The 20898-nt window shown below is 36.3% G+C and overlaps 1 protein-coding gene across 3 annotated transcripts; it reads left to right on the forward strand.

The window, feature by feature from the left end:
- Positions 1-597: 597 nt before the first annotated feature.
- Positions 598-18079, forward strand: LOC104109100 (uncharacterized). 3 transcript variants are annotated; one of them, XM_070200015.1, is made up of 17 exons: positions 598-714; positions 1499-1587; positions 1674-1753; positions 3165-3259; positions 3968-4125; positions 4540-4691; positions 10379-10497; positions 10919-11079; positions 11156-11230; positions 12316-12387; positions 13848-13985; positions 16104-16259; positions 16920-16972; positions 17065-17243; positions 17452-17530; positions 17624-17739; positions 17829-18079. In XM_070200015.1, the coding sequence occupies exons 2-15, from the start codon at positions 1509-1511 to the stop codon at positions 17510-17512; spliced, it is 1578 nt and encodes a 525-aa protein (XP_070056116.1). In that variant the 5' UTR covers positions 598-714; positions 1499-1508; the 3' UTR covers positions 17513-17530; positions 17624-17739; positions 17829-18079. The 3 variants fall into 3 exon arrangements, with proteins under 3 accessions (XP_070056116.1, XP_070056117.1, XP_070056118.1); XM_070200016.1 differs by lacking the exon at positions 598-714 and adding an exon at positions 737-1405; XM_070200017.1 differs by lacking the exon at positions 598-714 and having other exon boundaries at positions 1493-1591.
- The last annotated feature ends 2819 nt before the right edge of the window (positions 18080-20898 follow it).

Raw genomic sequence — 20898 nt, forward strand, 5'->3', positions numbered from 1 at the left:
ACCCTTGCCCCAACTCGTCACTACTTTCAACCTAAGGTTAGGTTTGTTACTTATTGAGCACATGGAGTCGGTTGTACTCATACTACACTTCTGCACCTTACGTGGATGTTGGATACTGATGTTGCTTCGTACGACGGGAGTTGGATTTGAAGATGTACCTGCGTTCCAGTTATGGCTATCACTTGTTCTTGGTAGCATTAGATTCGAATTCTGTTCGTTTACATTTCAAACGGATGTTGTAATAATTTCAATTCAGTTTTATAAAAATCTAAATCTTAAAAGCTCATGATTTATACTACCAGTCCTTGGAAAATGTATTAAAGTTCAGTTATTTTATCATTTATTTATCTGAATAAATCTTATTAAATTAGATAGTTATTAATTGACTTACCTAGCGGGTTGAGTTAAATGTCATCACGACTAATTGAATTTTGGGTAGCGATACTATTGAATCGTAAATGCCCTCAATATTATTTTTTGTCTTAGCCCCTGCCACTAACAGTTGACTAGGTGGGGCTTTATGAAGAGCCACTTTGCGTTGTTCTATTGATACACGACCAACCCACTAATACCTGCTCCATATAATTAACCCGCCCCATTTCACGACCAAAACAAATCAGAAACACACACATACAAAAATACAGACACAAAACGCTAAGACAAGATGGGAATATTTGATTCTAAACTGAAAGAATTTCTTCATTGACGCTGTAGGTATATTTCAGCTCTTTGTGTACTGTAGTACTTTCTTCTTGAATAGAGTAGTTGAACCTTTTATTAGTTATGATGTTGTATGCATAAAATCCAATTGTTAGTTAATTTTAAGCTTTTATTTATGCTTTGCATATGGGCTTTTTCCTCTGTGAATTTGAGACATGTATTCCAGCTTGATACTCATGTTATAACAATTGGAGTTTGAGTTTGATTATGATTCAATTGGTTTGTAAAATAATGCTTCGTATCTTTGCTTTTAGAAGATAAAATTCAAGAAACTTGTTTCGTATATTTGATAAAAAGTCACACAGAGATATCGAGTGAAAACAAACGAAAAAAAACTTTTATATGTATAGGAATGTACAAATTAAGGCTTAATGACTTTTTTATCAGTTTTGAATATTCTTACATATTTGTGTATGTTTTAACTAGTCAACTGTTAGTCAACCATTAGTGTTGGGGGTATTTTTAAGATAAAAAGTAACATTTAGGACATTTAAGGTCCCATAAGTGAAAAGAGGATATTTTAAAGCCAAATTCAATGGTTTAGAGGCATTATTTGGTACTTTTAAGTAAATGAATATTTTTACCTTAATTCGTTAGTAGTAAATTAATATAAATTGACGCAAATAACGCTAAACATCTACCGGAAAGATTCCAAGGGCATTGCGGCTGACTCCATCTCTCCAAGGTTAAGTAGAATTCCTCCAAATAAACCGGTTCAACTAAACACTATATATGTCACATCGAGCCGTTCAACAAACCAAATTGCATTTTTCGACAGAGAGAAGGCAATGTCAAAATCTTCTTCTCAATCAACTGAAAATGGAGACCGCTCGGCGAATTTATCTCACACATTCAAGTACTTGCTAGGTCAGTTATTTACCTTCTCACCTTATATTTATTCAATTTCATATTTTTTTAGCATTGTTTGTTCAGTAATGTGTTCATATTTGTAGCAACTCAATTTTTATCAAGGGGAATACCATTCATATTCAACTCTTGGATCGTTCGGCACCTCACTGAAGAAGACTATGCGGTATTATTCTATTTTAACCATTGTTTTATATCATATCCGCCTTCTTTTTTCAACCTTATTTTTGTAGAGTATGTGATCCAATTAGAAGGTGTTTTGCAAATTTAAAAGACAATTTAGCGAGCATTGGAATGAATGCGCCCAAATAAAGTAAATTTTTTTTCTAGAAATATAAAGTAGCATTAATTTAGAAGATTCAGCATCCAAGGTTGTGGCATAGCGGTCAATAAAGTGGGTGCACCTTGGTCCTTGATAGATGACAAATGCTATGTGATTTATTCTCATCCAATGGAATAGTCTAGGTGCACTCAAGCTAGCCCGACACCACCTTTATAAAAAATGAGTATGGAGGATTCTTATAGGCGAGCCCAACTACTTCGTGATTGAAGCTTTGTGGTTTTTGTTGTTTTATGTATATGACTATATTTAGAATCTTGGTCCTTGAAGACCAGTGTTCAAATCCGGTGGACACAAAAACCAAGTGATTTCTTCTCTTCTGTCTAAGACTTGGTAGACAGAGTTACTTGGTACATGTGCTGATAGGTGGTGAGAGATTGCAGGTACCAAATGGAATAGTTGAGGTGCCCTCAAGCTGGCCCCGCCATCACCTTTTAAAAATATGAATATTTGAAGATTCTTATCAGCGACACCAACTAGTTAGAGATTGAAGCTTTGTTGTTTTTTTTGTTTCATGTATATGTCAATGTATTTGTAGGTGCAATTTTGTTAATAAGTTGGTTTCCAGTTGTTTCTTCTTACTTTGTACTCTTCTTGGGGTGAGAATACAACACTTGGAAAGATTACTATATGTAAAAGTTAGAAAAGGGAAATTGTTATTCGTTTCTTGGTATTTCATATTATATTATACTGAATAGAAGTTTGTGAGCCCGAACAGGTGATCAAACTTGAACAAACGAAAGTATGAATTGGTCATTCTATTAGAGTTAGTATTTCGGGTATGTTATGAATAGTAGTTGAAGTATGTAATATTTTTCTGGAGAGGTTCCTTACTAACTTTATTTAGGTATTGGTGCTACTAGGTTGATTTTAATTTGAATTACAAAAGATGGCAGCCTCTCCATGGAATGATGGAAAGGCGAGAACAGGGAGAAGTCAACTAAATTAGGTGGATTAAAGAATGAGAAGAACTCTCTCACTTGTTCTTGCTATAAGCTTTAAGTTGTTTTTCTTTTCTTTTTCTGGTATAAACTTTTGTGGCTGACTGGTTGTGAACTAGACAATACAGCATCTATGTTGACATGTACCATATCGATTCACCATAATTTTGAATGATGTTTGTGGTGATGTGAGTTCAACATGTTATCAATTAACTCGTATGTTTTATTGTACTTTTCAACCTGACTTTTGGTTTTATGTACAGGAAATGTCTAACACTTCTTTGTGCATCATGCAGTTGTATGCTGTACAATTTCACTTGTTCATTACTTGTGTGCTTTTTCTTAGTCGAGAGGGCTTCAGGCGAGCATGCATGAGGGCCGACATTTATTGGTACTATTGGATGTTTTCTTTCATGCTTCTTTTAGTTTTGTTCTTTGTATTTCATTTCAGAATTTCTTTTAGTTTCAATAAATAAAATTATCAAATCAATAGAAGCCTGTTGCAACTCTTTCTCTCTCTTTATATTGAAATTAAAGAGTTCAGTACTCATCTCGTGTAGTAAGCATATATTTTGTGTCAAGCTGTTATGGTCAGTCAATAAAATGTTCTTTTATACTTTTGCTGTGAGATTTTGAAAATCTGTTTTATGTGATCCACATTAAACCTAATTATGCTTGTTATTTACCAATTGGAATAGGAGTGAAACTAATCTCCAGATTATAACTTCTTTAAAAAATCATTACTTTATTTTGTACTATACAAGCACCAGGTAGGTGAATCGCCAAAGATTTCCATTTAATTTGCAAAGAGCTCAAAAAGCCTGAAAAATCATCCACTTGCTTTTACATTTTCCTGTTGCTTTTTCTCAGCATCGACTCAAACAATGTAAAAGTCCTTTCTAGAGAAGGACTTCCATTGTTTGTGACAATGTGGATAAGCATGTGAAACTTTCTAGAGGTCTTTGACAAAGACGAGAACTAATAGGTGGCTAAGGTTTTGAATTCTCAGATTAAATATGTGAGATGAGACAGGGCAAGAGGATACATACATATGGATCTGCTTTTGAAGTTTAAGGAAGTTACTGTCTTTAAATTGCAGTGGCGGATCACTGAGAGAAAATGCAGCAAAACTGTTGAGAGTAGCATGGATGACCCTCCCTTTGGGAATAATTGTCACATTTGCAGGATGCCTTTTTGTTTTATGGTGGCAAGAACTAAGTTATTCTAGTCAATATGCACAGGCTATATGGATAAATGGTGAGCTTAAACTTTGATATACAGTCTTTTAAAGCATTGTGCTGTGTGCCTGGCTATCAATGTGAGCCAGGAAAACTAAGCTTTCCATGGTTACTTATCAAAAAAAAAAAAAAAAGAACTATGCTGCCATGGTTGCTTCTGTTTTCGGCTTTTGAACTGTTACTTGTGAGGGTTTGTATGTATGCCCTTCTGAAATTGTTATTCATGTGCTGTATGTCTTTGGCTTCAATGTGAGTTTAACATAATCCTGACCTGCTTAGAACCGTTTTTTTTCCTACTTACATCTGGTTGGATGTTCGAGACTTGAATATATCATGTATTGGACTGTCCCTGAAGTTGATTTTGTGAAATTTTCTGGAAAAATTCTCGTCTGACTTTTTCATTTTTATTGGAAATTTTATTTCCATCGAGCAGGTTTTGCATGTATATTGGAGCTACTAGCCGAACCCTTTTACATCTTATCTCAGAATTTGCTTCTCCTTAAGTTGCGTTTGATAGTTGAAAGTGCAGCTACCCTTTCACGTTGTATAGCTACCTACATGCTCATTGTAAAGCTACCTGGCATGGTAAACAACTATTGATCATCTTCATTATTTATCTTTTGTAGTTTTCAGATTTAAATTTTATCTTTACTTACAGTTTAAGTGAGTTTACTGTTAGTCAATCGTGTTCATTGCCTTAAATTATTTATGCAAAGATGGAATTGTTGCTCAATGGCATAATATACCTCTTGAGGATTGAATTATATTATGAATAGTAATTATATTGCCTTAATTTATGAAATTTAGTCCTAAAAAGTGGCTTTGATGAAACACCAATTTGACCGTTGAAAGTGTGCAGAAACAATATTTTGAAGGAGTCTCAAACGTCTGCATAGTTTGAAGACTAATGTTTAGTTAATCTAGTTTTTGGTGTAGTCTTAAACATGTAAGTGATGTAAATCTCTGATGGGGAGAAAATATATTATTGATATTAGATACTCAATACAATACAAGAGGTCCTTATTTATAGCTATACTCTGCAAGGACATATTACTCCTATTCCAATGTGGGACAAGACTACATTATGTACTTATCTGTAAACTAACACTCCCCCTCAAGCCGGTGCATACAAATCATATGTACCGAGCTTGTTACATATATAACCAATACGAGGACCAGTGAGGAACTTGGTGAAAATATCTGCAAGCTGATCATTCGACCTCACAAACTTTGTAGCAATCTCTCCTGAAAGTATCTTTTCTCTGACGAAGTGACAATCAATCTCAATGTGTTTAGTTCTCTCATGGAACACTGGATTTGATGCAATATGAAGGGCAGCTTGATTATCGCATACAAGTTCCATCCGACCGATTTCACCAAATTTCAACTCCTTGAGCAATTGTTTGGTCCAGACTAGCTCACATGTTGCCATAGCCATTGCTCGATATTTTGCCTCTGCACTAGACCGAGCAACGACGTTCTGTTTCTTGCCCTTCCAAGACACCAAATTTCCTCCTACTAAAACACAATATCCAGACGTAGAACGTCTATCAGAAGGTGATCCTGCACAATCAGCATCTGAGTATCCAACGATCTGCTCATGACCTTGATCCTCAAACAGTAACCCGTTGCCTGGAGCCGATTTTATACCGAATAATGCGGACAACTGCATCCCAATGACTATAACAGGGAGAATTCATAAACCGACTTATAACACTCGCAAGATAAGAAATGTCGGGTCTAGTCACTGTGAGATAATTTAATTTACCAACCAGCCACCTATAGCTTGCAAGATCGCTAAACGGCTCCCCCTGTCCTGGAAGAGATGCTGCTTCAGATTGGTAATACCATCCTGATCATTGCCAGTAATAACAATATCATCAACATAGACTACCAGATAAATACAGAGACTTGAAGCAGAGTGCCGATAAAACACAGAGTGATCAGCTTCACTACGAGTCATGCCAAACTCCTGGATAACCGTGCTGAACTTACCAAACCAGGCTCGAGGAGACTGCTTTAGACCATAAAGTAACCGACGCAAGCGACATACAAGGTCACGAGACTCCCCCTGAGCAATAAAACCAGGTGGTTGCTCCATATAAACCTCATCCTCAAGATCACCGTGAATAAATGCATTCTTAATGTCCAGCTGATAGAGAGGCCAATGACGAACCGCAGCCATGAATAGAAAAAGGCGGGCTGATGCGACTTTAGCCACGGGAGAGAAGGTATCACTATAATCGTGCCCAAATATCTGAGTATACCCTTTGGCAACAAGACGGGCCTTAAGTCGATCAACCTGGCCATCGGGACCAACTTTGACTGCATAAACCCAACGGCAACCAACAGTAGATTTACCTGAAGGAAGGGGAACAAGCTCCCAAGCACCACTTGTATGTAAAGCAGACAACTCGTCACTCATAGCCTGTCGCCATCCTGGATGAGACAACGCTTCATCTGTAGACTTAGGGATGAAAACCAAGGACAAAGAAGATATAAAAGCATAATGGGGAGATGACAGACGATGATAGCTTAAACCGACATAATGGGGATTAGATTAAGTGTGGTCCGTATATCTTTCCGAAGTGCAATCGGTGTACTAGGAAGAGACAAGTCCGCAGTAGGAGTAGGGTCAGGTGCAGGACGAGAACCAGTTGGGCCTGATGTAGGGCGTGGACGATGATGATAAGTCAAGAGTGGTGTTCCTGTGGCTGGGGATCTAGGAGGAACAACACTAGACTTCTCAACGTTGGTATGGGTGAAACTTCTGTGGTCGAAGGTGGAGGAAGAGCTATAGTAAACTCCTCAAAGGTATGTATAGGTAAGACCTCAGATATATCATGGCGGTCAGCAGAGGTAAATAAAGAAAGGTTTAGACTCAAAAAATGTGACATCAGCTGACATAAGGTACCTATGAAGATCAGGGGAATAATAACGATATCCCTTCTGAACACGAAAATAACCAAGGAAGACACACTTGAGAGCACGTGGAGCTAACTTATCTTTCCCAAGGGCTAAGTTAAGAACAAAACACGTGTTCCCCAAAACACGAGTTGGAAGAGAGTATAAGGGTGACTGGGGAAACAATACTGAATGCGGATCTGATCCTTGATAGGAGATGAAGGCATCCGATTAATCAAATAACAAGCTGTGAGAACTGCATCGCCCAAAAAACGCAATGGAACATGAGATTCAATTAGAAGTGTGCGAGCAGTCTCAATAAGGTGCCTATTCTTTCTCTCTGCAACCCCATTTTGCTGAGGGGTATAAGGACAAGATGTCTGATGAATAATTCCTTGAGAAATCATAAACTACTGAAACTGAGAAGATAAATATTCTAAGGCATTATCACTGCGAAAAATGCGAATAGAAACACCAAATTGGTTTTTGATTTCAGCACAGAAACTTTGGAATATAGAAAATAACTCAGAACGATCTTTCATTAAGAAAAGCCAAGTACGTCTTGAATAATCATCAATAAAACTAACAAAATAACGAAATCCCAAGGTTGAACTGACTCTACTAGGACCCCATATATCATAATGAACTAAGGAGAAAACAGACTCTGCATGACTCTCAACACTATGCGTAAAGGAGGCTCTGGTATATTTCCCAAGCTGACACTACTCACAATCTAATATAGACAAACTAGATAAACTAGGAACCATCTTTTGAAGTTTGGATAAACTCGGATGTCCTAAACGTCTGTGGATTAAGTCTGGAAGATCTGTAACTAGACATGTTGTGGAAGGACTAAGTGAGTTAAGGTAGTAAAGGCCTTTTGATTCACGTCCTGTACCAATTGTCTGTCCCGTACTGCGGTCCTGCATAATAAAAGAATCGTCAATAAAATATATACCACAATGGAGGGCACGAGTCAACCGACTAACAGATGCAAGACTAAAAGGACAGCCAGGGACATAAAGAACGGAATCTAGGGTGATAGAAGACAAGGGATTAGCTTGTCCAACTCCTTTTGCCTTAGTTTGACATCCATTGGCTAAAGTAACAGTGGGAAGAGACTGTGAATATACAATATTTGACAAAAGTGATATATTACCAGAGATGTGATCAGAAGCGCCGGAGTCCATGACCCATGGGCCAAGAGTGCTAGACTGGGAAACACAAGCAAAAGAATTACCAGAAACAGAAGTATCAGTCTGAGCAACCGAGGCTACTTGTGGAGATGTCTGCTTACTTGCTCGATACTGAAGGAGCTCATTATATTCTTCTTTAGATAAAGAAAATCCCTGAGCAATGTAAGCATTTTTGGGTGGACGACCATGTAAGGAATAACACATTTCACGAGTGTGTCCAAGTTTGTGACAATAAGAACACTTGGGTCTAGATCTTCCAAAACGACCTCCTCCTCGTCTATTCTCCATAGTTTGAGACACCCGAACATCCATTATCTGGGATGCGAGAACAGAGGAATCAAGTATCTGTGATGAGATCATTGGGTGACTTGGTGCTGCAGCAAGGCGGAGTAATCGAGAGAATAATTCATCAATTGTGGGGACAGTCGGACTAGCCAAAATCTGGTCGCGTACTGAATCAAGATCATTAGGAAGTCCAGCGAGGGTAAGAACTAGAAACATCTTCTGTCGCTGTTCTTGTTGTTTTTCAACACTAGCAGAAACTGGCATTAACTTCTCAAATTCCTCCATGACTGCCTGTACTTGACCCAGGTAAGTAGACATATCTAATTCCTGCTTCTTTATGTTTGTCATCCGCTATATCACATCATAGAAGCGATATATGTCATTAGTGTATAAGGTACGAGCCTTTGCCCAAACCAAATAACATGTCTGGAGTGAACGAAACAAGGGCATCAATTTGGAATCAATAGATCGCCACAAGATGCTACATAACTGAGCATCGATCTTTGCCCGAAGTGCTATCGCCTTTTCATCTCCTTTGCTAGACTGTTTGATTAGATGATCTTGAACACCTTGACCTTTACACCACAACGCGATAGATGAAGCCCAAGCTAAGTAGTTGGAACTTCCCATTAAAGGTTTCGAGGTAATCATAACACTAGAGCTTCCAGAACTCATGTTTCTAGACCCAAAAACATCAAATCCCAAAGACATCGTTGCAAATTATTACCAAATAAGAGAAAGAATCAATTGTAATCTACTGAAACAGAGTAAGGAAACACTGAAACAGAATAAGGGAATACTATAGTCGGAATCTTACTGTAGCTGCCGGAAAAAACTCAAAGTGGTCGGAATTTGTTGGGGATAGCACTGGTCGACTCGGAATTGCTGTGCGAGTAAGCCTTCCTGAAGGAAGTTCGTCGGAAAATGGCTATAAGGGGTCTCACGCGCCCGGCGCGTGCACAGATCTCGCCGAAAAATTTGGACTCTGCCCGGCGCGTGAGAGCTCGTGGCTATGAGTTTTCCGGTGGAATTTTCTGGGGTTTGGTCGCGGGACTACGTCGAACCTTGTGGTGGTGTTGGTTTGTTCACAACGCTGATAAATAGTGGCTTTGACGCAAACAGTCACTTAGGTCACCGGAAAATTGCACGGTGACTGAGTTCTTTCTTCCCGGATGTCGCTGGAATGATGCACAACGATCTTTTCTTTTCTCAACCGAAGCTCTGATACCATGTGAGAAAGCACGGGAGAAAATATATTATTGATATTAGATACTCAATACAATACAAGAGGTCCTTATTTATAGCTATACTCTACAAGGACATATTACTCATATTCCTAACGTGGGACAAGACTACATTATGTACATATCTGTAAACTAACAGACTTTATTAGAAAAGGACCCTACTTTTGTACTTAATTGCATCTCCGTGATGCTTCTGTTAATTTCAATAACAAGGAGCTTCCAGTACAGTAAATATTTGGTGGCTTTCAGTAATGTACCCCCCTCATGCCTTATTTTACGCATTCTTCCTTTGATAATTGAAATTTGAAAGACATGATTCCTTTGATTGGTACATCTGCGGGCATGTATTTGCTGCCTGACTGAATAGTGTCGACCTTAAACTTTGATATAGAAGTATTCTGGTCCACCATTTCTGGTGGATGAATGAGTTTTATCTTCTGTAGTCCCTCGTCTTATTTAATCTGATGATTTTTCATAAAACTCTGCGCATAACTGTTCCATGTCCTTGCATGAGTTGTGTACTTGCAGGGACGCCAGAACTTAATTCAGTTTAGTTGTGGTGACAAACATTGAAAATTAAAATTTCAAACCTTCGGGAGAAAGCAATATACAAAAATTTAAGATTAGGATTTCTTACTTTCAGGAGAAAGCAATTGTATTTGCCTTGTCGCAAGTCGCATTTGGAGCGTGTGTGTTCTTTGGCTACTGGGGCTACTTTCTTCTTTTTCACATGTATAGCAGTTCTGATCTCTTTCCTTTTGGGTAAGAATTCTAATGTTTACTCATCTTCTGTTGTTTCACATGCATGTTATACGTTCCATATTTTCTTTGATAAGTGATATGTAAAGTAAGGCACAAGCTGATGCTTATAGCAGATTTACAGACAAAACACAAAAACATCTATCTATCTATATATATATATGGGAGGGAGGGAGGGAGTGATCCTAAAGAAAACAAGTCAATCTTTTATGAGAATGGAGCTTTTTCCCTTTTTTTGGAAGTGGGGGTGGCTGGGGACTTGGCTACAAGAAATACAAAGGAATGAATGGAAGCCTACCTTTGGTTTGGTTATATCAATTTTTCAACTTTGTTCACAATATCTCTCTGCCTCTTCTCTTATGCTGACAGTTCTTTTCTTCTTGTGATTGGAATTTAATTTATTTAACAGTCAATACCTTTCTAGTGTAGGAAATGGAGGCATTGATGAGCAGCTTTCAAAAATGTGTATGTTGTTTACCTTTCAATCTTTCCGAAAGTTGCTTCTTCAAGAAGGAGAAAAGATGGTTCTTGTGTGGTTGGACACACCATATAACCAAGCAGTATATGGGCTTGTAGATAAACTAGGTATGATTTCTTAACAAAGCAGCATATTGCTTAAACAGGTCATACTTTTTACCAGAACATATAATTGATTTTTCAGGCAGCTTAGTGGTTAGACTGGTGTTTCTCCCATTTGAAGAAAGTTCATATGCTACATTTGCAAGGTCTGCATCAGGTTTATCTCGCCTTCCTCTTATAGGACTCTTCTTGGTTATAGGACTTCACCTATTTTTATTTTTTTTTCAATTTGTATGTTCTTCTAAATCTTGCCTAGTTGTTATCGTGGTGAGTAATGTCAATTTGGTTTCACAAGGGGGAGGGGAAGGGCGAGAAGAGAGAAATTCATGAAGTTAATTCCTTTAGTTGGATTATTGTTCATATATTGTGACACACAACTATAAGGGACGTAAAAGATATAAGAATTCCTCCTTTTCAGTCTAGATTTGGGAGGTTAGATGACCCATTTTTACTTACTTACCAAACAGGGAAATGACAAATAATCATCCTTCTACCTACCTCTTTTCGCCCTTACAGATCCCATTCTTAACATGATTTATTGACTGGCTCCTATGGAAGTTTTTCATGCCTTATTGAAAGACAAGACACAGAGAGAATGGTGGTTCCTCAAGTGATGCCACGCCTATTAAGAAATACTTTTGAACCAAAGGTTATACTGGGTTTTACTAGTTGTTGGCATGTCTTATATTTCTGGTTTGACTTTTCAGGATTTTGCGCAGAAGCTATGAAATAGATAAATGAGCTTATCTTTTTATTTAACCTTAACAACCAACATGAACTATTGCTTTTGCCTTTTTTTTTTCTGATGCTACTTGATGTATTTATTTCTTTAACAGAATTTTGCTTGGTTCATTACTTCAATGAACCCGGTTATCCTATAGCATGAATGTGTACTGTGCACTTGTCAGACTTAACCTCTTCCAGGATCTCAATTTCTAGGCCATTTTGGTTTCCTTAAAAAGCTTCTTTGACTTGATGACAGAAATTGATGCTGTATTCTCCAAGAATTCTGGTTTAGTGCACCAAAACACAATGAACGGCTATATTTCAGCCATGACTTACAGTCTTCTCCAAACTTGCTAGCGTTTACTTAAACTTAGCTCTGATATTGCATTATTGGTGTTTTTAGCCACCACAAAGCTATAAACCAAAATTTTAACTTAATGCTGACTGTCTTTCTTCTGTTCATTCAATTGGAAGTGGCAATTTGCTGATGCCTCAGCTGTTTCACTAATTTGACAGGTGAACACACACAGAAGCAAAAGAAACTGGGAAAAAGTTTATCTGAGGCTTTGAAACTTGTTTTACTAATAGGTAACTATGACATCTTTCATAATTGCTCTAATTTATTTGTACAATAGACCCTTGTGGTCCGTCCCTTCCCCGGACCCCGCGCATAGCGGGAGCTTAGTGCACCGGGCTGCCCTTTTTTTTTTTACTTATTTGTTTGTTTATTTATTGCATCTGTTTTGGAAATCGTTGTAGCTATATAGCTGGACTCATGGTTACCTACCTTTACTTATCTTACTGGCTCATGAATTTAGAAGCTTGTTACTAAATGAGTAAAAAAGGTGATGGACAATGTTCAACATCTTCAGTAGTTTTAGCCAAGTCTTAATTTTTCCGGGCCTGTTATCTTAGCAAACATTGACAAAAATTCTCAAATCCAGTTTTACAAATTATTGACATCAGCGTACAAATGATGTCATGCTTTTTTGAAAATGATTCTACTGTTAAACATTCTGGGTGCTAGTCATTGACCTTCTCACAACTTATACGGTATGTCAGATTCGCATTAGGTATCGATGTATTTTCTTACAGAAATTCAACCTAGTCTTTCGAATATGAGTGCTGCTTCGAAATAAGTGTAAGGATCCTCTCTGTCATTGTTAATTACTCTTTATACCATCCTGTATAATATGGCAGAAAAATGTGGGACGTTTCTCCTTGCATCATATGGGTTATCTGGAAAGAGAAATACGAGGTGTTTGAAGGACACGCTATACAGAGTAAAACATTGTTATTTAAGCATTTTTTTTATGCAAACAGGAAAATTTAGGTTGCTTAGACACTTATGAATTTTTTTGGGAGCTCTAAAGATGAAATTTTTTGTAAAGTTAAATTAGCACCTTGTTGGTGCCATTATGATAATTTGAAACAAAAAACTCTTTCTGCATTAGCCCCCAAAAAAGCTCTCTCCGCCACTCTTTAGTTTTCGAAACTCAATCATCTGCTTTGCAAATCTTTATTGCAGAAAGGGCCTTTCTCGTGAGTGGAATGGACTGCTGAATCTTGAATCTAAAAAGAACCTGAATTAAAACATCTACTTTCGGGCACACGACTATTGTGGTGACAAATTCACAGTCTACCTAAGAGAAAAAGAACACTTGAAAGCTTCAAAAGATAGAGGCCGATGTACATCACTCAGCATTTGGGATGTTATGACTTAACTAAGACTCTAAAATGTGTAGTAGACTGCTTTCTGGCTGCCACTGAAATAGGAAGCTTCCAGAATATGTTCTCTAGACTTGCTCTTGCTCAGGCATTTTGCTTGGTTTATCAGCATCATTACCATATGCTTCAAACTAATTCCTTTCCTTTTTGATAAATATGCTTCGAACAATAAATTGACACACGATATGTCTCACTTGCTGCTTGTACTTATTACATTGAAAAACTTGGTAAGCTTTTATTTCATTTTGGTTCTTAGGTTTTTTAAAACGAATTAGACTCCAATTAGCTTATCTTCATTTCCAAAACTGCTTGTCTTGTAGGTTTGGTGGTCATGGCCTTTGGCCCTAGCTATTCCTACTCTCTCATCAGATTGCTGTATGGTCGCAAGTGGAGTGATGGAGAAGCTTCAACAGCTCTACGATACTATTGCCTCTATGTGATTCTTTTGGCTATGAATGGTAAGGGCGTGCTTGGTTTTCATAATAGAAATTGATTATAATATCTGAACTAAGCGATTATTGAATAATTAATTAGAAAATAATGACTTCCGTGAAAATCTTATGCAGTTATCATTTCTAACAGTGATTCTCATCTAATAACTAAAACCAATTAGAGTTAATGAAACAAATTGATAGGAATACCGATTAAATAGGATAATAAACCGTGCCATCCTTGTCTAGAGTGATCCATGTGAAAAATTCTATTTAAGACTTTTGACAGAAAAGGAAACACTGACAGTTTGAGTAGGTTCTCCTTTGTTTTTGTATGATTCATTTGTATTATCATGAGATAATTTCACTACGACCTGATGGGGCTACTGACCATGATCTAGACTCAAAGGACCTTCTCTCCATATTTTATGTGAATAAGGCCAAGTGAGCGCAAAAGAAATTCCATGCTGAAACCTTTCTGTAATACTGAAAGTTGAGGGACCCCCTCAACAACTGTCAAATATTTTTGGAAGGTCCAGAACTATTCCTATTTCTATCTTCCTTTTCATTAATTATTTTGGGTGCTTAAGATTTAATTTAATTAGTTACCTTGATGATATACTATAGGTTTTCTAGTTCGTCCTCCCATAACCTGATGTTATGACTTGAAACGAAACACTTTTGATCATGAAATATTATGGGGTTTTGACTTTTTCTTAACTCTGTTGATTTCAAGTTTCGGCAGCTCATATCTATTGGTTCTTCTGTGGTTCCTGTGTATTTATAACCGGGCCACAGCACATGAATTGGAGCTGATTTACTTCCATACGCTCAAATGTGATACTTGGCACCTAATCAACCTATAGCTCTCAGTAAATAAGGGCGGAGAATGTCGAAAACTTTGCAAACAAACTACTTTTAGCAACGGGATTATCTTATGAAGTTGGCATGATATGAGTTTAAATAGATTACCGTGGTAAATGAAATTAATATAACCGATCCAAACTTATTTGGGACCGAGGTGTAATTTTAGTAGTTGTTGAGGATCATTTTATGAAGCAAGCAGCAGTTTATGATGATAATTAAGCAGGTCCACTGAAACGTCAATTTTAGTAAATTATGATGTGGAGACAGCTGTTTATATATGGAAAAAAGGTTGTGAAGAACTGAAGATTGCATTTCCCAACTTTGGCTTCTATTTTAATCAGTAATGTGTTTGATTTTGTAATTAACTTTACTGCTGCAGCCTCCACGGCCAAAGTTTTTTAGATAAGAGTACTTTTCATGTTTGAAATTTCTGCGAGTGATGCAGTTCTTGAGCTTTCTGATAAATTTTGGCAAAGCAGTACTGAAGCTCTTAACTGGAGTCGGGCCAAGTTTATCCACCAGTCATTTTTGTTGTTCAGTATTGTTGAAGTGATACAACCTTGAAGCATGCTTTTGAAATTGGTGACTTTTATCTGGCTTCTTACGTAGGGATGAAACTATTGGCAAGTTTCTTTTGGAATATGCCATCTTTTGTGCTTTGTCACTATGAGGACAGGGCACTGTCTTCTTGCTCATGGAGGATAACCAGGACGTTCCAATTAAAATGCAGCTAATACCTGTATGACCAGAATCGAAAGATCCCAATATCCCTAATCTTTTTAATTCGTGGATTATAAATCCTTGACATTCCAGAAACTACCTAGAAATCCTTGTAGTGATGTATTGCAGCTATGTATGCTAATGCAACGTCGCTAACCCACTGCCTTTATGAATTATTATTGGAGGTTTTAGATCATTTTTTCATTCAAAAAAATCTGATTTTAATAATTTGATCATTTATGAATCCGTTTATTCCTTTTACATTTTTCTGATAAGGCTGCTTATTGCTTTTTATATAACTGATGGAAAGCTTATATATTCTGTTTCAAGTAGCTGAGATCTACAATCAAGTGTGTTCTCTTCTCGTTTTGCAACCTGCAATATTAATTGCAATGATGTGCTCAAAAGATTGTACATCTGATTTGTCTGTATTTGCTTTCACCTTGTGAAGATGATATGTTGAATTTACCGACCAACTGAAGTTTTCTTTAGCTTTACCAGCCTTAAGGTCTACAGATACTATTATGAAATTGTCAAATTTTTCTGTCTTTGGTGCAGGAATATCTGAAGCATTTTTGCATGCGGTCGCAGATGAGATTCAACTCAAGCGCTCAAATGATTCCTTGCTTGTGTTCTCATTGATTTACCTGGTGTTGAATGTTTCTCTTATACGCTCAGCTGGTGCAATTGGGTTGATTTTAGCAAATTCTTTGAGTATCCTTTCATGATGCATTAAAGTTTCTTTTCCTGGAATTTCGACAGTGTTTGCTTCTTTATTTTAAAAAAAGAAAATTGATGATCAGTGTTCGCACTGCAGATCTTGGTTCAGAAATAAGGCAAGGTCTTACAGTTTGGTGGTGTGTTCTGATTAGGTTGTTGGGGATGGTGAATATCATGTACCATACATCATAGGGTTGCATATTTCAGTTGTCAGCATCTTTCACGTTGCAATTTCACAATCTATCATTTTCAGATTAAAGAACTATTTTCAGGAACACTTCTAATAGGTAGAACTGTAGAAGAACTAGGCCAATTAGAGCTTGGTTTTTCACTTTTCACTTTGGTGATGATAGTCTGGAAGCCATATTGCATGAGAAGGTAAGTGTTTAACTGATGATTGCTATTGAGTTTTTGCAGTTAGTAGCAAAGTTACAGCAGTAGTAGTGTGCAAGCATCTTTAACATTTTGTTGTTGCTGGCTGCTAAAACTGAAACGGCTATCTGCTAAATATGAAAGGCAACAAGCACTTGTAGTCGTCTGTGTCCAGAGTTGGAAGTGTATGAGTGGTTCACTAGATCATTGGAACTGTGTGAACCAAGTTGTCCTTGAGGATATCTAAAACTTGTAGCCGCTAGTTCCTTGACTTTTTGAAAGATATGGCTTTAAGGATCACTTACTCAGCAGTATTCATCAGGAACTATTTTCAGGTATTTGCTAAGCTTGTGAAATTATTTTGCTTTTTATCATCAAAACCAATAATTTTCCTGATGCTTTACTATTCTTTGGATTTTTTTCTCAGGGTTCATCCTCATTTTCCTTCGGTAGCTGCCTGCCCTCTGGTTGGACGTTTCTGCTTCTTTCTGGAGTAGTCACTCTAATTTCAGAAAAGATATTTCTGGATCGGGATGACTTCTGGAAAACATTTAGCGGTCACTTCTTAGTGGGAATCACCAGTTTCATGCTAGCAGCCTTTATCATGTAAGTTTGTAGGGAGCTTATGAAGATGACCTTTGCAGAGCTAACATTTTTGTTGTCCAATGCACTCTATGGACTAGAATTGTAGGAGACTAGGCTCAAAGACAGAACATCAAAACTGAACTGCTATAATTTTGAAGTCCTATAACTAAATTGTATTCTGAAAAGCATGACGTGTGTATTTGTGTGTCTTATCTATCTTAATCTTCAGCTATCGTCGCGAGAGGAGCTTTATCAACAATATCATACGTTTCCGGGAGCATGCTGACTGAGAAGAAAATCCCACTGCAGTAAGGGTTCATTTCCCCCCATATTTAATACTCACAATTCTTTTATGTTTCTTTATTTTGATGTTCACCTGGACATGATGCCTCCCAATGCAGGTCAAAGCAAGAACCTTAGTCATCAGTTATTTTATGGACAGAAGATGGCATTTAGCTCTTTGATGCATATCGGCAATTATTTGTTGCATTTCAAAGTGAAAGTCATAGTTTACTAGGTATGACGGAACTCTGGTTTGATGTTTTAATGAACTGGTTCGTGTTCCTTTTTATTTTGGCCATAATATTTGCTTAATGCTCCAAGCAGGTGTATTCACTTGTCGGGTTTCCACATCAAATCCAAGTGGTCTTGGCATCTCAGAAGTGTCATTGTTGAAATCAATTTCTTTTTGATAAGGAATTGTTGTAATCAATCATCTGAATTTTCCAATTGTAAAAGAATGCGTGCTTTCAGATAATGTTCAGTGAAGGATGAGAAATTAACATTTTTACCTATTAAAAGACAACGAAATTATAAGCAATTTATGAAGACCACTGATTAATTTGTTTGGTTTACAATGTTCTTATTCTGCTTATTTTCAATTCCAGAGGTGGGTTGTTGTTTGATTCTGGTCTTTGCTTTGGATTTTACTTTGCAAGAATTTCCTAGATCAACCAGGATCAAGAACAGATGATATTATAAAGTGATAAATCATTGTATTGCCAAGTACATGATGCATTGACAGGGTAATAATCTCCACATTTTCTTCCACATATTAGTGGTTTTATTTTTCTCCTACATTTGACGCTCATGTCACTTTAGAGGTATCATTCTTTCACTGCTTTGGCCTTTATTCCTTCTTTCAAGCATTATTTGATTGAATTGGAGAACTGATGCAGTGGCAGTAAGAATGGTGTCATTACTATGAGTTGTGCACCTGTAGCAATATTGCACTATCTTTTCAGGGTAAAAATTATGCAGTGGCATCTAAGAGGTATAGTGTGGGTTTTTGGGTCTGAAATAAATCTGTTCAGGTGATTTACTGTAACATGACATGCTATCTAAATTGATTCGTTTATGCCGATAGGTACTCCGTACTTGCATGTACATACATATATGTTCATCTTGATTAATAGAGGGATTCATATATTCATTATATCAATTCTCTTATCCAGTGCTCGGATTGCCTCCAGCTGCAGTAAAGATTTTATTTTTCTTAGTTTGGTTCCTCTTATAGGATGAAATTTCATTCCTGCCTTTTGCAACCCCCGTAAGTGATCCTCGTATAGCAATCAAGAATAGTCAAATAGATGAGAGAGATGTATGCATAGGTCCTCCAAAAGAAGCAGTGTGGATTTGAAAAATAAGTGATCATAGAGAGCACTATCATGAATGCATGGGTTGTCGTCCAATATCCCTATAATGGTGAAAGTTTGGTAAGTATAAGGGTGGGTGTTCGGGCAGTTCAGATTGAATATGAATATTGTGGTTTGAATATTCGATTTTTGAATTAAATAAATGACAATCCAAATCCAATCCAAAAAAGCTCGGATTGGATTGAGTTTTTTATGTTCGGTTTTGGATTAATAGGTTTGGATATTTCGGATTTTCTGTTTTGAGAATAAGTTTAGATGTTTCTTCTTCTTACAAAAATGAACATCTAAATAAAGTATTCATGTTAAATTACCTAAAAAGTTCCTCATTCTCACTATAATCATCCAAGTATTCAACTAATGAAATCATTAAAAAAAAATACAACAAAAGACATTGATAAGGCCAATAAGAAGTAGCAATAGTAAAACTATGTCCAAATAGAAAGTATTCTAACAATAACTTAGTAATTAGTATTAAATATATGAGATAATGTCTAATGGTAGGGTATTTGACTTATTACTATTGGCATATGGATAATGGACTTAATATAAGTATAAAAAATTCGGATTTTCGAATATCCAAAAATCTGAAGTATCAAATCAAATATCCAATCCGAAATTCAAATAAATATAAAACTAAATCTGAAATCCATTCCGTAATTCGAAAATTCAAACCAAAAATCCAAAAAATTAGAATTTCGATTTGAATTTCGGATTTGCACAAACCCATCCTAGTTATAAGCATTTAAAGCTTGGGGTGAAAAGGTTGCCAAAGTGGGGTAATTATAAGCATTGATAGCCTATCACCATAATTGATTTGCAAATAGCCTAGCAATGGTCATAATTGGTCACAAATTCTAAGCATCTTCATAATTGATTTGCAAAAATCCTAGCAAATCATCGTAATAGGCTACACATTTAGACCATTGCCATAATTGTTATGCAGAAATTTCACCATCATGTTTTGCTTCAAAATTGATCTTAATCAACATCAAATGAATTCAAATTTGATAAACCTTTTAAATATCAATTTCAACAAATTTTAATGGTTAGATTCAACTTAAACCTTTAAAAATCAATAGATCTACTTTGTCTATTTCAACATGCTTTTTTTCAACGCCAGATATTTTATTATTTTTTATTTTTAGTTGTGTGCTCATAATTTATTGGAAGAAGAAAAAGAAGAAGAAAGGAGAAAAAGAAGATGCAGAATGATGAAGCAGGACAAGGAGAAAATGCATAAGAAAGAGGAAGAGGGAGAAGAAGAAAATTTGACATAAGGCTAAGAAAGCTAAGATTTTCTTAGTGAGATCAAAATATAACTGGTGGTTTTAAAGATATCCACCCAGTATAATTTATGTGACTTTCACGTTGACTTGAGTTCTAAACAAAAGTATAATATATCAATCCAATCTATAATTACAACGTATTTCTTACTCTGAAATATTTTAAAATATTTGACATAATTATACTAATAATATTAATATACAATTTTAAAAAATTCAAAAAATTAATTTTATTTGTCATGAGGAGTACACATTTTTTTATTTTTTTCAAACTTTAAAGTAGTGTTTTTATACGACTAACTTAGATTATTAGATACATAACAAATAGTTCGAGGGATCTTCAATATATCACTTTAATTTTAGTGTTATTGACGCTTGCGTGTTTGTTTTTACTCGCATTTAGCTAAACGAAAGACGCGAAAATCACCATTAGTAAGAGAAACTCGCTCAATTCGTAAATTGATTCAGCTTGTAATTCACTTTTGACCATGTTTTCTGTAGTTCCAGCTGTAATGATATTATTATTAATTGTGCTTGCATTTATAAGTAACAAGTCTATTTTTCTACCATCTGAACTTGAATCCTACTGAAGGGGGTAAAACACTCTTTAACATAATTTGGTATTTTACCATCACAACAGTTACTTATATTTTTATCAAGGTTAATTTATTTTTAATTACCTTTGAGGAATGAGGGGTGCTTGTATCGGACTGTTCAAATCAAAGTAACTTCTTAGGA

Source organism: Nicotiana tomentosiformis, chromosome 4, assembly GCF_000390325.3.
Source record: "Nicotiana tomentosiformis chromosome 4, ASM39032v3, whole genome shotgun sequence".
In the NCBI taxonomy this organism is placed as follows: domain Eukaryota; kingdom Viridiplantae; phylum Streptophyta; class Magnoliopsida; order Solanales; family Solanaceae; genus Nicotiana; species Nicotiana tomentosiformis.